Consider the following 13,585-nt stretch of genomic DNA (forward strand, 5'->3'; position numbering starts at 1 on the left):
TGGTTGATATAAGGAGGGGCACACAAAAATAAAATATAAGAAAAATGTCTCAAGAAGCTGCTTAACTTATCTTTACCTTATCGTTTTGATATCTTAATTTTAATATAATTAACTACAAGTACACGATGCTCCCACCTCAAGAGAATCATTGCTTTTCCTACCAATCGATGCTCAGGCAAAAGAAATAGAAAAGGAGTATGAGCTAGAAAGAACAATGGTACACAGGATAAAATTCAAAAAAATGGATGATCAATATAAAATAGCACGTCTATCTACACGAGAAGATGTAACAAATACTCTACTAATCCAATAAAACCCAGGCAAAACCTGCTATGACGCATTAATCTAAACAAGCGTTGAGTTTGGGGGAGTGATGCCCTTGGAGATGTAGTATGCCTTCTCGGCCTCTGCCAATCGGGTTTGAAACAAACCCCACTCTTTTCTACACCTCTCTCTCACCTGTGCAAAACATGTTATTCATGTCATATTTTTCATTGATTGTCGCCATTAAGATATTTGAAGAATGTCTGTTCAGTTTATGACGTGGGAGTTACTTACCCCTTCCCATGGCGCTCTGCCGTTCTCTGCTTGACCCTGAAAAATCAATAGCGAAGTCGAGATGATGAGCAACACAGCATAAATGTGGTAGTAACCTTGACAATGTGTAGAGGAAGTAGGGCTGAGTCCCCTAACCTGGTTCCCGAGTGAAGGAACCACCTGATGAACAATCCATTGAGCATCTACAACTCCTATTTTCTCATGAGCCGGCTGGGACAGAGGACAATCACACACAAAAAAAGGAAAAATATCAGAAAAGAGAATGCATAATTGGGTGCAACCAATTGTTTAATCTTTTTACACATTTGTAAATGAGTCTCGTTGCAGAGATCCAATGAAAAAATAAGTACAAAAGGTGCATCTTACCTCTACACATTTTCTAAGTGCAAAATCAAGGCCCCATCCATGAACCAAGTCATTCTACAATGAGAGAGTCAGGATGAGCACGAAAATTTGCAAGGACGATTGACAAATAGTATATGGTTGCGGACAGCGAGGACAATCAACATTTTACCTGAATCATATGCCAGACACATCGCCATGCATCCCGAGAAAATACAGTTGCCATTATCTCTACAAATCTGGTCAGAAAAATAAAAATAAAATTTGAGAGACAATGGTTAAAATGCATTCACCAATAAAAAAATATTACATACGCTGCACATGGGGGCAAGAGAGGGTCAGAACACCAGCCTGGTCTTTCCTCTGTTTCTCTATTGAGAAAACGGGTAGGTCATCCATTAATTAGTGGTTAGAATAAAAAACAATTGAGGAAGTTCTGAACTGGCAGATAACAATTTGACAATTATTTTTGCATTAAATGGTACTCAAAAAGCTTACTTATGGACTTCACGATCACCTCTTCTCTTTGTCATTTGCCAAGTTAGACCATTGTTAGGCTCTAAACCAGGCTGTGAAATCTCTAGCCCATGCTTCTTGACTAATTTAATATACCTAAAATGAAAATAGTACCATTAAATCACCCTTTCATGAACGTTTTGGTTAACAAATCTTACTTACTCTTCAGCATTAAAATGCTCGACCCCAAGGTCTTCATCCCATATGAATATGTACTCATATCGCGCCACAATATCAGGGTGCAAAAACCTTTTGGCATACCACCTAACATATAATAACAGGATTAAATTATGAAGTAATTGATTAGATGCTATAAAGATGCCAAATTTCTACTCATGAAAAAAAAAACAAAATAAAAAATTAACAAAGAATTATTCTCTTACCATTTTGTTTGTTTCCTGACACTTACATGAATAGCTCGTTTTGACCATTCAAATTCATCCCATTCAGAAGTTCGGCCATCATAATGGAATAACAATATTGTAAAATCTTCAGAAAACTGCAGGAAAAATAAAGCATCCTCAAATAATGCAATAAGCAAAAGGAATTATTGGATATATGAGGTTCCCTAACTTGTCAACAATGTTTCAATTAGCCAACATAGTCAAAATCTAAAGCCAAAACCATTCCATTTGGATACATGAGATTCTATAACTTATCAACAATATCAAAGCAGCCAACATAATCAAGCAGTGGTGAAATGCAAATTATGCTAAGAAAAATGGGACCTTCCAGGCTACCGTAGCTCCTTAGCAGTGGCAATTAAAATGGACCAAGTGAATCCCAAAAGAAAGCTCCTCCAAAAGTGTAAAAAACATGAAGGGCTCAAGAAAAGAAACAAGCTACAAGTCCTCTAATACATCTTCAGCAATGGTTACTAAAAATCACCAACATATTATCAAGGTACAGATTATCTAATGCTCAAAACAGTGAAGAATTAAGAAGCAATAGAATAGTTATTCTTGGGGAATGAATAGAGTAGAAATAATTATTTCTTAGAGATGCAGGAATAGCTATTTCATGACATTAGACTTTCATGACATTAGACAGATTCATCAAGAATGGAAGAGCTATTCCTGCAAACTAAACCTGGAGTTCATTTTGTTTTATTCTTATTGTTATCATTTTCGAAAACCTGTCATCTACATATAGTATTTATAGTTAAAGGCAGTGTGGAAACAGTTGTCTCCTCATTCATTTTGCTTTTGAGCATCATTTGATTATAAGGTTATTTACAACAGTCATCATCCCATAGCTATACTGCCATTTAGCTTAAGGATGCCTAATCTACATGTATGTAAATGCTGCATTAAATTGGATCGATGAATCTCAATTTGATAACTTCTCGCATCTCAATCAATGTTGCTTCCTCAGTTTTATTTGTAAAGACCATGCCTCCCTATTTGAAGCATAATTTACGTATTTCAGTGTTTTAACTTTAAATCTGTTGATTTACACTTTTCCCTAGATCAACATATTCAACCAAGTCCAGTTAGACCCCAGAAAAAGGGAACTCCAAAAATTAATTTAGCAAAGAGAAAATGTTAAAAGTAAACATGTGCAGTTTGTTATTGACAAACAATTAAGAGTCAGGCCTGCGTCATTATCCTTTCTTCAATGTTTCCACCAACAGCAACACATTCTACCAAAGTGATCAAAGTTCTACTTGTACACATTCAGTAACTCTAAATGAATCAAATGCTTGAAATAAATGTGCATTTTCTGTGAATAAATTGACAGATCCACAACGAATTCCTACATGGTAGTCTGAGATTATCCTTCAAATTACACTGATATGCTATCTGTAGCAATTATGTCATTACCATTAGCATACAATAGTTTTGAAACCAAACAATGTTGTGACTAATATACATACTGGATATAAGTAGCATCGTTACTGAACATAGCTAAACTTGGAAAACATGCCACTTGTACTTTTATTCTAAAAATCCTATTAGCTCATCTAATATCTTACCATGGTTTGAAATAATAATTAATGCTTATTCAGAGTCTTCTAAGTAGAAACATTATTAAATAGATAACTATTTCACCTTTTTAACTGCAGCGTTGATATTATTTTTCTGATCATATCCAACAGTGAATGTCACAAGATACTTCTGCCGTATGGTCAAATCCTGTTCATTTCATGCAAACAATTACAACTTCATAAGACCATGCCATATGAGGTAGCATCATAAAGAAGTTGGCAATAAGTTATCTAATTTATCCATATGTTGGAGGAAAAAAAACTTGATCATGACAAATTCAGTAGATGCGCACGGGCTATTATTTTGGTCTACCATTATAAAATATACTCTTGATTCCTGATTGAGAATACAGGATAAGCTCATGATGTTCATACATCCAATTATAAAAGAAAACATGCTGAAAAACACATCAGAGAGAAAAATTCAATAATATAACGTTGGCGTATTGTAATGGTCATTCAAATCCGGCCAAAAGATTCATGATTACATTGATGAATTACTTCTTAACCAGTGACTATACTGAAGCTATGCATCAAGAAACTATGGAGAAAATTCAATTTTTTTTTCAAATATTTTTTTTATACAAATAATGTAGCTTGCACAATAATTTCACAGATTAGTTAAGAATTTATAAAAATGCAAATTACGGATTACAAAAGGAAAGGGACACACTACAGCGAGCATGCCCTCGATGGTTCCCTTGTTAATTTGTCAAATATTCCCTTGTTAATTTGTCAAACATATACTTCATATATGTATCTAAATATAGTTAACAAACTACCTACCTCATCTGGGTTTCCCCATAATCTGCGTAAATAAAAATCTGATTCAGGGACAACTATCTCAGGTGGTAATCTCTCAGCACCTTTGGGGTTTGTTGGAACATAAATCTGTATAAGAATCAATGAAGAAAATTATGCAATATGTTACAAATATCAAATCTCTTGGCATGAACATAGCTTTTCATTGTTTCATCAACTAAGGAAATCAAACAGAAAAAAGAGTTTTTTTCACTTTAAAAGATTCTGCCACCTATATGTGGATGATGAGACTACAGTGTAAAGTTAGGATGCATTTTATATGCAAAAAGTTATCAAGTCAGTAACAAATATAAATAATAAAGTATTGGTGAGCGGTAACTGATAATTAGAATTTAGTAAGAGCCATGGAAAACAATATACTACACTAGATAACATACTGAAAAAATAGTATGTAATCTCAGGATAGATGGCTAGATAACTGTTAATTGTCAATGTAGTTTCTCATGTACCTCCTGTAGAACTAGAATTGATTGTCAATACCATGTCACACCACTCTAACTGGTATTCTCTTAATATCCAAGTGATTTCCCTTTTAGTTACTAAATCCAGCATTATCCATGTCACAGGCTTAACAAACTACAAACCTTCAACTTGTAGTTTTTCATTATTGATTGACAAAAGATAATTGTCCATACAATTCACCTACCTAACTTTTCCCTTTTTGCCTGAGACTCACAAGATTAGCTTGACATTACAAAATTATCTAAAGAATCAAAAAATATATAATACTGAAATGACTCAATGGATTAAAAAGATAGCAAATAAGAGTATCAGACCATCTAAAGAGCAACGGACCTTTAAAGCATCAGTAGAGTTTGATGTAGAGTTGTTTCTCATCTTTGTCAAAGCATGGTTCAATAAAGTTTGGGTCGTGATGCCTGAGTTCCTATCTTCAATGTAAGATATAATGCTAGGAGGAAAGTGAAGCTGCCAAATTTGATGACGAAAATATTTCATCTGATATTAGGTTATCAAAATAAAAAATAACAAACTAAGCTATTTATTTTACCTTTGTTATGCTAACTGTTGGAAAGGAAATGCCAATCAAGTATCCAAACACTACTCCGATGACAGTTGAAATAATAATCCTCATACTCTCATTTGATTTTCTAGGAAGGGTACTGCTAGTCAAAGAACAAGATATTACGTGAGCCATATTTGTGATTCTTTCAAGCAAATGATGAAATATCTGAAATAATGTGCTAACTTAATTACCCGCGACCACCAATTCCAGGTTTTGCCATGTTTTTTGTCTTTCAACTTCAATGTCAGAAAGCCACCACAATACTAGTAGTAGAAAGAAGCTTGACATTAATTGGCAGGTAACATAATTATTATCTAGTAAAGTGTTCTCATCACAGTTGACATACCATGAGCAACAGCCTATGAGAAAAATCGGGTGTTAGGAACAGTATAAATAAATCAATGAGATAATGTGTCCAAGTTTATAGTGTTGCACATATCAGCATCCAAGGTTGCATAGGAAGCCATCAAAGAAAGCTATCTCTATTAGTTGAAATAGAAATACACTATTAAATACACTTTGTCTGATGTCTCACAACAGCAAAGCACTTGAGTATTGTAAGACTAGTAAAAAAAGCTCTGATTTATGAACCAAAAAAATTATCTATCTTCTCATTTAAACAAAAACAAAACAACTAATTAAGAAAGAAATGGAACAAAAAGTTAATTTTGAATCAATAGAAAACCACATAATTTAAAAAATTTTTATAATCAGTTGATATAGCTATCGAAGTTTACTTGAAACTAAATAAAACATAATAGCTTAGAGATATTCACGTTTAAAAATGCATACATGGCGTATATTAGTTTAAAAGAGTTATTTGAATGGCGAATGGAGGCATACACTAATTCCTGGAAGTGAGATCTTCTCACAGGCCTCGATTTCCATTTGTCTCCAAAATAAAATGAAAAATTCTCTCATCGTCAAAGCCATGCAGTTAGGGTTGCAATTTTCACCGCTACCGCACAGAAGTGTTTGGAAGAACAGCAGTCAAAGAACGATCTTTCACCCACGCAGAATCACATCAAATATATCTAAAAACAAACGTCTTCGCAAACATGGTACTGAAGAGACATACAATTGCGAAAAAAAAAAAATCCACAGCAGAATCGTTTCTTATCCTCTCAATCACCAACAGCCTTTAAACGCACACAAATTTACGGCCACGCTCGCTTGAAACAGAACGTATCGATATGAAGGAATAAAGTCTTTTTATAGAATCCAGAAAGAGCGAGGTAAAATGGAAAACCGAGAAGGATGCGAAGAGACAACCTGGAACAGATCGACAAAAGGCGGATCTGAAACCCTAAAGCCCCAGGCGTGTTCTAAATCCACCGCCTTCAACTCGATCCGGCGATTCTGTCACAGAACAATGAAGATGAAGAAGAATGAAGACGAGGGATTTGGGATCTGGTCGTGGTCGGTTGATTTAACTGCTTAGCAAATGATAAATAGAGATCAAAAATAGACCGACAATATAAATAAATACTAAATACAAAAACAAAATACAACTGCATGAAATTTCTAGGAAAAAGAGAAACGGACTATCTTTTAACTTTCCAGTAGACTTGTTTACATACTGCGTTTTCGTCTACTCCTATCATTACCTTCTCATCCATTGAACATTAGAAGCGAACCCACGTCTCTACGAAGCCCGTAGATATAGGTGACCAGTTGAGTAGAAATCTCTGCGCTCCGAGTTCAAATTGTTTGCTGGTTGACACCTCCGCAGACCTACCCATCAGCATCATTACTTCGTGATTCGATGTTTCAGCGGGCCCCACCGGCGATGGACCAGATGGGTAGGCGAACCACGCGTGACCTGGCCGCCAACAGCGCGAATGGTCGCCGCGGATTCGGGCGACGTGTCGAGATGCGAAACGAGCCAAGCCGGCCGGAATCTTGAGCCGAGGCGAGTAGCTACAGGGAGTGTGCGGTTCGTTTGGAATGGACCGGTTTATTTTGCAATGGATTAAGAATTTCCGAATTAAATTTGCAGAAAATGAAAAGGAAATAATATGATAAAAACCCGAATTTGGGTTCCCCGAATCAATTCGATCCGGTCCAATTTGCGTTCATGGTTCAGCTAACCAACTCGGCAATCCCGACTCACAAAACCCTTCTCTGCGCATCCCTCTCGCATTCTCCTCTGCCTCTCCCATGGCGGCGGGTGTACTACGCCATCTCCTCCTCAAGAAAACCGCTCCTCCCTCTCCGCTCCGCCTTCTAGCCTCCTTCGACAATCACCTATTCCACGATCCTGGCCCCTTCAAAATCCCACCTCAAGCGCTTTCAATCCCTGACGCCCCCGCCGGCGAGGCGCCGCCGACGCCCTCCGACTGCGCCCCTCTTCACGCTTACCCATCCTTTCCTCACTGCTTCCTTCCGGGCCCTATCTATGGTCCTTTACCTTGCGGATCCGCCGCCGAACTCGACGATGCACTTGTGAGGGACCCAGCGCCGATGTGGGCTGACAGCGTGAAGAAGAAGAGGAAAAAGAAGATGAACAAGCATAAGTTGAGGAAGCGGAGAAAGCTCCTCCGCCGGAAGACGTAGGAGGTCGGGTTGGGGTTCGTATCTGTCTGAAGGTCGTTCTTTTCTTCTCTTCTGCGTTTTCGATTTGGTTGGATGTGGTTGATTTATTGATTCCTTCAGCATCATAAGACGGGTAGGAGAAGTGGTTCCTTGTTCACTAATCCATGCATCAAAAGCTCATGGGACATCGTTTGTGCAATATTTACCCAGTACACTGTTTCACCTGAAGGAAGAACCAGAGCTAATTATAGAAACGATATGCTGAAATTTTCTAGTTTACCATGTTCTTTTGCTTCCATCTGCTTCTTTACAATAAAATTCGTTAAAAACTGTTTGATTATCATCAATATACAATTGAGATTCTGTTTCTTTGCCATTTAGTAGGATTCCTTGTTATGCATGCATATTTTCGCTATTGATGCAGCAGCTAAGTTGGGATTCTGGAGTTATAATCATAGACAAACTTTATGGCTTTGGATATATGTTCATTGAATTGCCATTTTAACCAGAAAGTTGTCTTGAAAATATTATGTAAGATAGCTTGGTCTTCCAAGTTTACTTCTGTTCTGGCCAGGGAATTAAATCTTAGAAATTTGTACAAACCTGTCATGGCTTTTCCAATTTATTGATAAGGTTAAGCTTAGACTTGTAGGAAACTTGCTTGCATTGTTTTTTCAACTGTAAATATTATATTTTTAAATAAATATTAGATGGTTTTCTTCTTGAACTTACCACATCATCATCATCTCTATGCTGCTATTGACCTATTATTGCAGTATCCTCTAAATCCACCATCGTGCCAAAATTTCCACAATAGAGTAGTTTTACTCTGAAACATATGATTGTAAATTTTTAATCTTTGTAGAAAGCATTACCTTTAACTCCATCTTAATGTACATTGGAAGCTTCTGTCTAGCATGAATAGTAACATTCAACAGGAATATTACTTGCAACTGAAGCTTTAAACAACTCAAAAAATTGAGTTCTCTGAAGATCCAATGTAAAGTAATTTGCAAATTATCTGACACGATTCTACCAACTCAGAGAAGCTACTAAGTGAAATGTGAGAATTGATTTAGAGTTAGAATCTGAGAACATATGAATTTGAATATAGAGAGGAGATATTTCCAGTAAAACTGATCTGCTTATCCATAATTAGAAGCATTAAAGGAGGTTTGAAGGAGAGGAGGATAATCAATCTGGTCATCTAAGAAAGAGTCAACATAGGATTTGCTTGTTTAGCATACCATTTTGTTCATGTAAGCTTGATGGATGATATGAATTTCTAGTTGGGAATGAAAGTACATATACTTGTGATCTTAAGGCTACGTTTGATAGGGAGTAATCTGCCATGTAATGTAATCCTGATTACATTACAAGGCTGATTATTTTGTATGGTTTAATTTTAAATTTGTAATGTAATGTAATTTGGATTACAAAAGGTAGTGAAGTTTTGTAATCTGGATTACAAAGCAAATATTATGTAATCTGATTACATTACGAGGTCACTGTTTAATCAAAATTTAAATGCCGAATATACCCCTAGTCTACCGTCGTCGGCCGCCACCCACCGCCGTCGGCCGTCGCCCACCGTCGTCGGCTGCCGTCGGTTGTCGCCGGCGGCCGGCGGAGGAGACCAACGGCAGTGGTGGCTGGTTCCCGCAAGCTCCGGCAGAGGTGCGACAATTGTCGGTAGAGGTCGCAGGATATTTTTGTCATTTTATAATAATACGAATTACATTCCTTATAAAAAATAATGGACACCAAATAAAAAAATGTAATCATCCTTGTAATCAAAGATTACATACATTATATTACCAAATGTAGTAATGTAATGAACATTACATTACAAATTTGATTACATTACAAGCTAGATTATATTATACTCAACCAAACGTAGCCTTAATGTTTTGTAGTTGGAATGAATGTCAATTGAGAACTGTTAAACTGTGTTAATTGTAATACGTTGCTAACTGTGCTCCTCACGAATGACCTATGGCCTTCGTGAAGTGTCACCATCAATCACCCTCCTCCCTCATGAAGAGACAACCTACCTTTCCTTCTAATGAATAGCTAATCACGATATCTACCTCCCTTGCTTCTCTTGAACATCTTTCAGCCACAGCATAGGGAGATACGGCCCCTTTGTTTGGAACAAGCAAACTCAGGCTTCTTTTATCATATTTGTGATATTTTCATATATTATATTGCTTCGATGTTGATGCTTGCTCATGTGGAACAAGCAAATGCCTGTTCTTCCTGGTTTGTTTTAGCAACTAACAGTTGCAATTTTCATCTGATTAGAACCTGTTTTGGACTACAAAGAGGTTCCCTTCTTTTTTGCCTCCTGTTGGTGGGGGAAGTGTTTATGCATTTTCCTTGTAAACGAAGATACATTTTGATGTTCTTGTTTTTATCTTTTCTTCCTCTTCTATTTTTTCTTCTTCTTCTTCTTGGTTGAATGACCCACTACTGTCTTCTTACATTGTAGTTAATTCTCTGCTGAAATGTAGTTGTACTTGTTTTGTGATTGTACTTACATTCGAACTCCTTGTTCTGTATCAAAATGTAGTTTACCATGATAGAAAATATTCTCTTGTAGGCATTTTCTCTGCTTCTGAACTAGTTAACCCTTGTACCCCTGCAGTAGCTAACTAAACCTTAATTCTGAACCACCAAAAAAACCTCTCTATAGCTGGATAGCATCACAAGTCACTCTTATCATCTCTGATTGTATATTTTACATGGGGACATTTCTAGTTACAAAGTTCTCAGATAAAGTGTTCATCTGGAGTCATAACTGTTGGATGCCCATAAATTTTACTAATTTAGCAAATAAAACAGTTCTATAAGTTTAAATAAAGAACAACTAGGGGATTTAAACATCTTGAATTAGTGATTGGGTGTAACAAGTTAATAGCTGAGTTCTTATTTAATTGGATTGAAACCATTACTATTAACTTGGGATTAGCAATTTAATGCGTTAGTTTTCTTTGTGTTTGTTTAAGTGGATTGCGATAAGTAGTGTAGCCTGCCCTAAATTCCTAAGAGATAGAGTGATAAGTCACTGCTTGAGTGGAGACAACTACATTTTAATACCACATTTACATTTATGTTTTGGATTTTAATTGAAAGATTAATCTGTATGTTGGATTGTTAAATTGTGTGTGTAAATGAAATTAGAAGGTTGTGGTCTCTTACCCTGTAGGAAAATGTTAATATATTTGAAACATTTAGTTGTATCAATTGCTTGCAGAGTCAGATTAACTAAATCCCGAGTCATGTGTGTTAAGGTCGAAATATTAGGGGGCGGGGAGAGAGGGGTGAATAGTTCGTCGCGCTTGATTATTTGTTTCTTTGATGATGATATGCAGTGGAATGAATTTGAAGCAAACTTACAACGCTAACACAAATGATTTACTTAGTATTCACCTCAAGAAGAGGTGACTAATCGAAGGATTCACACATGACAAACTCTCCATTAATAAAAATACTCATTCTCGGTCGCAGTCAAAGGTAGAGAAATCTCGTACATATTGACACAATAATATATAACACCCATAAGAAGAAAGTCTAAAAGATACAAATGGAAACTCTTTCTTTTTTTCTTATTTGTTGTTGCCTTTTAAACCTAAGTGTAACTACACTTGTCGTTGAGATCGCACTGTAGTCGTTGGAGAGGAGTGTGGAGAAAACGCTCGCCCACGATTATAACCTGCGCAACGATCGGATCGGCTGATCGATTGGGGAGGCTTTGAATTGATCGGCTGATTGATTTAGAGCACTTTTGTGCTCTGCTGGAAATGGCTGAATCGTTCGGCCAATCGATCCAGCCTTTCTCGCGTCTGCGCGCGCGAGAAATCCAGTCTCTAATTGATCGGCCGATCGATTGGAGATGCCTAATCGATCAGTTAATCGATTCTGTGTTCGTGATAATTGCTCTCGATTGACCGATCGATTGGGCCAAACCTTCTTCGTGACACACTTCCAATCAACTGATCGATTGGACTACGATTCAATCGATCGACCACCTTTGACTTGCATAAATCAAGTCCAAGGTTCTCAAATTCAATATCCAGTTGATCCTGTCCGAACCAGAAGTCAACAGACGCTGGGCACGTGACGCTCCAAGGCTCGCTGATGTAGGTCTCCAACTAGTGTCGAGATGCTCCGGCTATCCTGCACAGAAGTCGAGCCGGGAAGGGGATTCCCAGCGACGACCCTCCGACGCTCAAGTCAGGTAAATCACGATGAACAAGGTGGCTCCAGAAGTCTCAGAGTACATACCATCATCCTCTGTCGATGAAACCTGAGGTTCTTTATATAGAGCTGTGAAAGGTTTGGGCACGCGTACCAAGGTGCATAAGTGTCCCCTGTCCTATCCTAGGTATGCGGCTGTCAGAAAGCTTACCTGTCCTTTCCTAGGTACGCGGCTGTCAGAAAGTTTACCTGACCCATATCGCTACAGTCAAAGCATGCCCTCGATGGGACAGCAGAATCCCCTGTCACAAGATTTGGAGCATGACACACACGTGAAACCTACAGGTTGTCAGAGAAAGAAATCCTCTGGCCCTTTCCTTTGCTCCAAACTTGTAGTCCGAGCGGAAAGATACCTAAACATCCGACCGGACATCCGCAGTGGTTTACTTGTGCTTTGTGGAGACTAACAAACAGGGGTGCTTTATGACTGTGATCGGTCAAAAGGTCAGCTCGGTCCATGACCTTTTTAACTGAGCGTCGGAACCCCGATTTGACAGGGTGCCTACCAACTATAAGTGCAAACCGGCCGGACCCTTCCGGGTACTCGATTCCATCGGCCGGCCGGCAGTCCAGTCGGACCGGCCATCTATGGCCGTCCGTCCGGTCGGACCACACTCTCTGGGTGGGCGGCTGTTCCGGTGACTTCCACTTGGCGTTGACTTTGCAAGAGAATCACTTGCCTTCCCTTCAAGTCTAGTCGAAGGAGGCGCATAGTCCGACTGACTGGACTGTGAGTCTAGCCGAACGGCTCTTCCATGCTAATCTTCTCCGCCCGGTCAGCGGCAGAGGTATCCTTGAATGAATCAATGATGGCTTTCGCCGGATCTCCTTGCGTTCTGCGCCAATCTTCGACATCAATGTCGATCATACCTTCATTAAATGCTCCGAATGATTGACTGCCACGTGGAGCAATGCCATCAGAGTACGGAGGCGGTTGCATGATATTTTGATGTGACCGAAGCAATTCGAAATAAACGGCTAGATGTATGCATTGATTCCCGTGACCTGGATCCGACGGTGGAGGCCGACCGGCCCTCACCCTATAAATTCTTCGTTTCCTTCTCGCCTTCACACGCCTCCGTTACCTCTACTGTTGCTCTTTGCGCTGTGGAGCTCCGGCGATCTTGTTGCTGCCTTCTGACGCTCTCCGGCGCCTTTCCTCGATTCATCTCCCCTCAGTAAGGTTTTAGATCTCTCCTCCTTCCTTTCCTGTATCTAATCCGTATTTCTTCCCCTAGCTCGAGTCTTTGAAATTCCATTCCTTCGTCTTTGGAACTTCCTTTTTGATTTCTTCTGCCCCGATCATGGCCAGTTCTTCTCATCCCGAAGAACAATCCTTAGGCCCATGGTATACTACCATGCGATCTCGTTTCGAACAACGGGATTTTGATATTGTGGTTGACAATTTCGAAATCCCCGAGGATATCGTTCGCCTAGCTGGTCGGCCACCGGCCGCCGCGCGGTGGTTTCTGTGTCTTTCGCGACCAATTTACCGCCGGTCTGCGGTTCCCCGTCCATCCTTTTATAGCAGACGTCTGCAA

At 38.7% G+C, this 13,585-nt stretch overlaps 1 protein-coding gene across 2 annotated transcripts; it reads right to left on the minus strand.

Annotated features, from left to right (window-relative positions):
• Window positions 1-227: 227 nt before the first annotated feature.
• On the minus strand, window positions 228-6,682 carry LOC122055327. 2 transcript variants are annotated; one of them, XM_042616705.1, is made up of 16 exons: window positions 6,522-6,682; window positions 5,596-5,608; window positions 5,441-5,512; window positions 5,235-5,346; window positions 5,021-5,152; window positions 4,190-4,294; window positions 3,468-3,551; window positions 1,800-1,915; window positions 1,579-1,680; window positions 1,399-1,512; window positions 1,215-1,271; window positions 1,073-1,139; window positions 925-978; window positions 694-768; window positions 559-594; window positions 228-459 (listed from the first exon to the last, which is right to left on the minus strand). In XM_042616705.1, the coding sequence occupies exons 3-16, from the start codon at window positions 5,467-5,469 to the stop codon at window positions 346-348; spliced, it is 1,197 nt and encodes a 398-aa protein (XP_042472639.1). In that variant the 5' UTR covers window positions 5,470-5,512; window positions 5,596-5,608; window positions 6,522-6,682; the 3' UTR covers window positions 228-345. The 2 variants fall into 2 exon arrangements, with proteins under 2 accessions (XP_042472639.1, XP_042472640.1); XM_042616706.1 differs by lacking the exon at window positions 5,596-5,608.
• Window positions 6,683-13,585: the final 6,903 nt, after the last annotated feature.

The sequence above is a fragment of the Zingiber officinale genome, chromosome 3B, assembly GCF_018446385.1.
Source record: "Zingiber officinale cultivar Zhangliang chromosome 3B, Zo_v1.1, whole genome shotgun sequence".
NCBI lineage: Eukaryota > Viridiplantae > Streptophyta > Magnoliopsida > Zingiberales > Zingiberaceae > Zingiber > Zingiber officinale.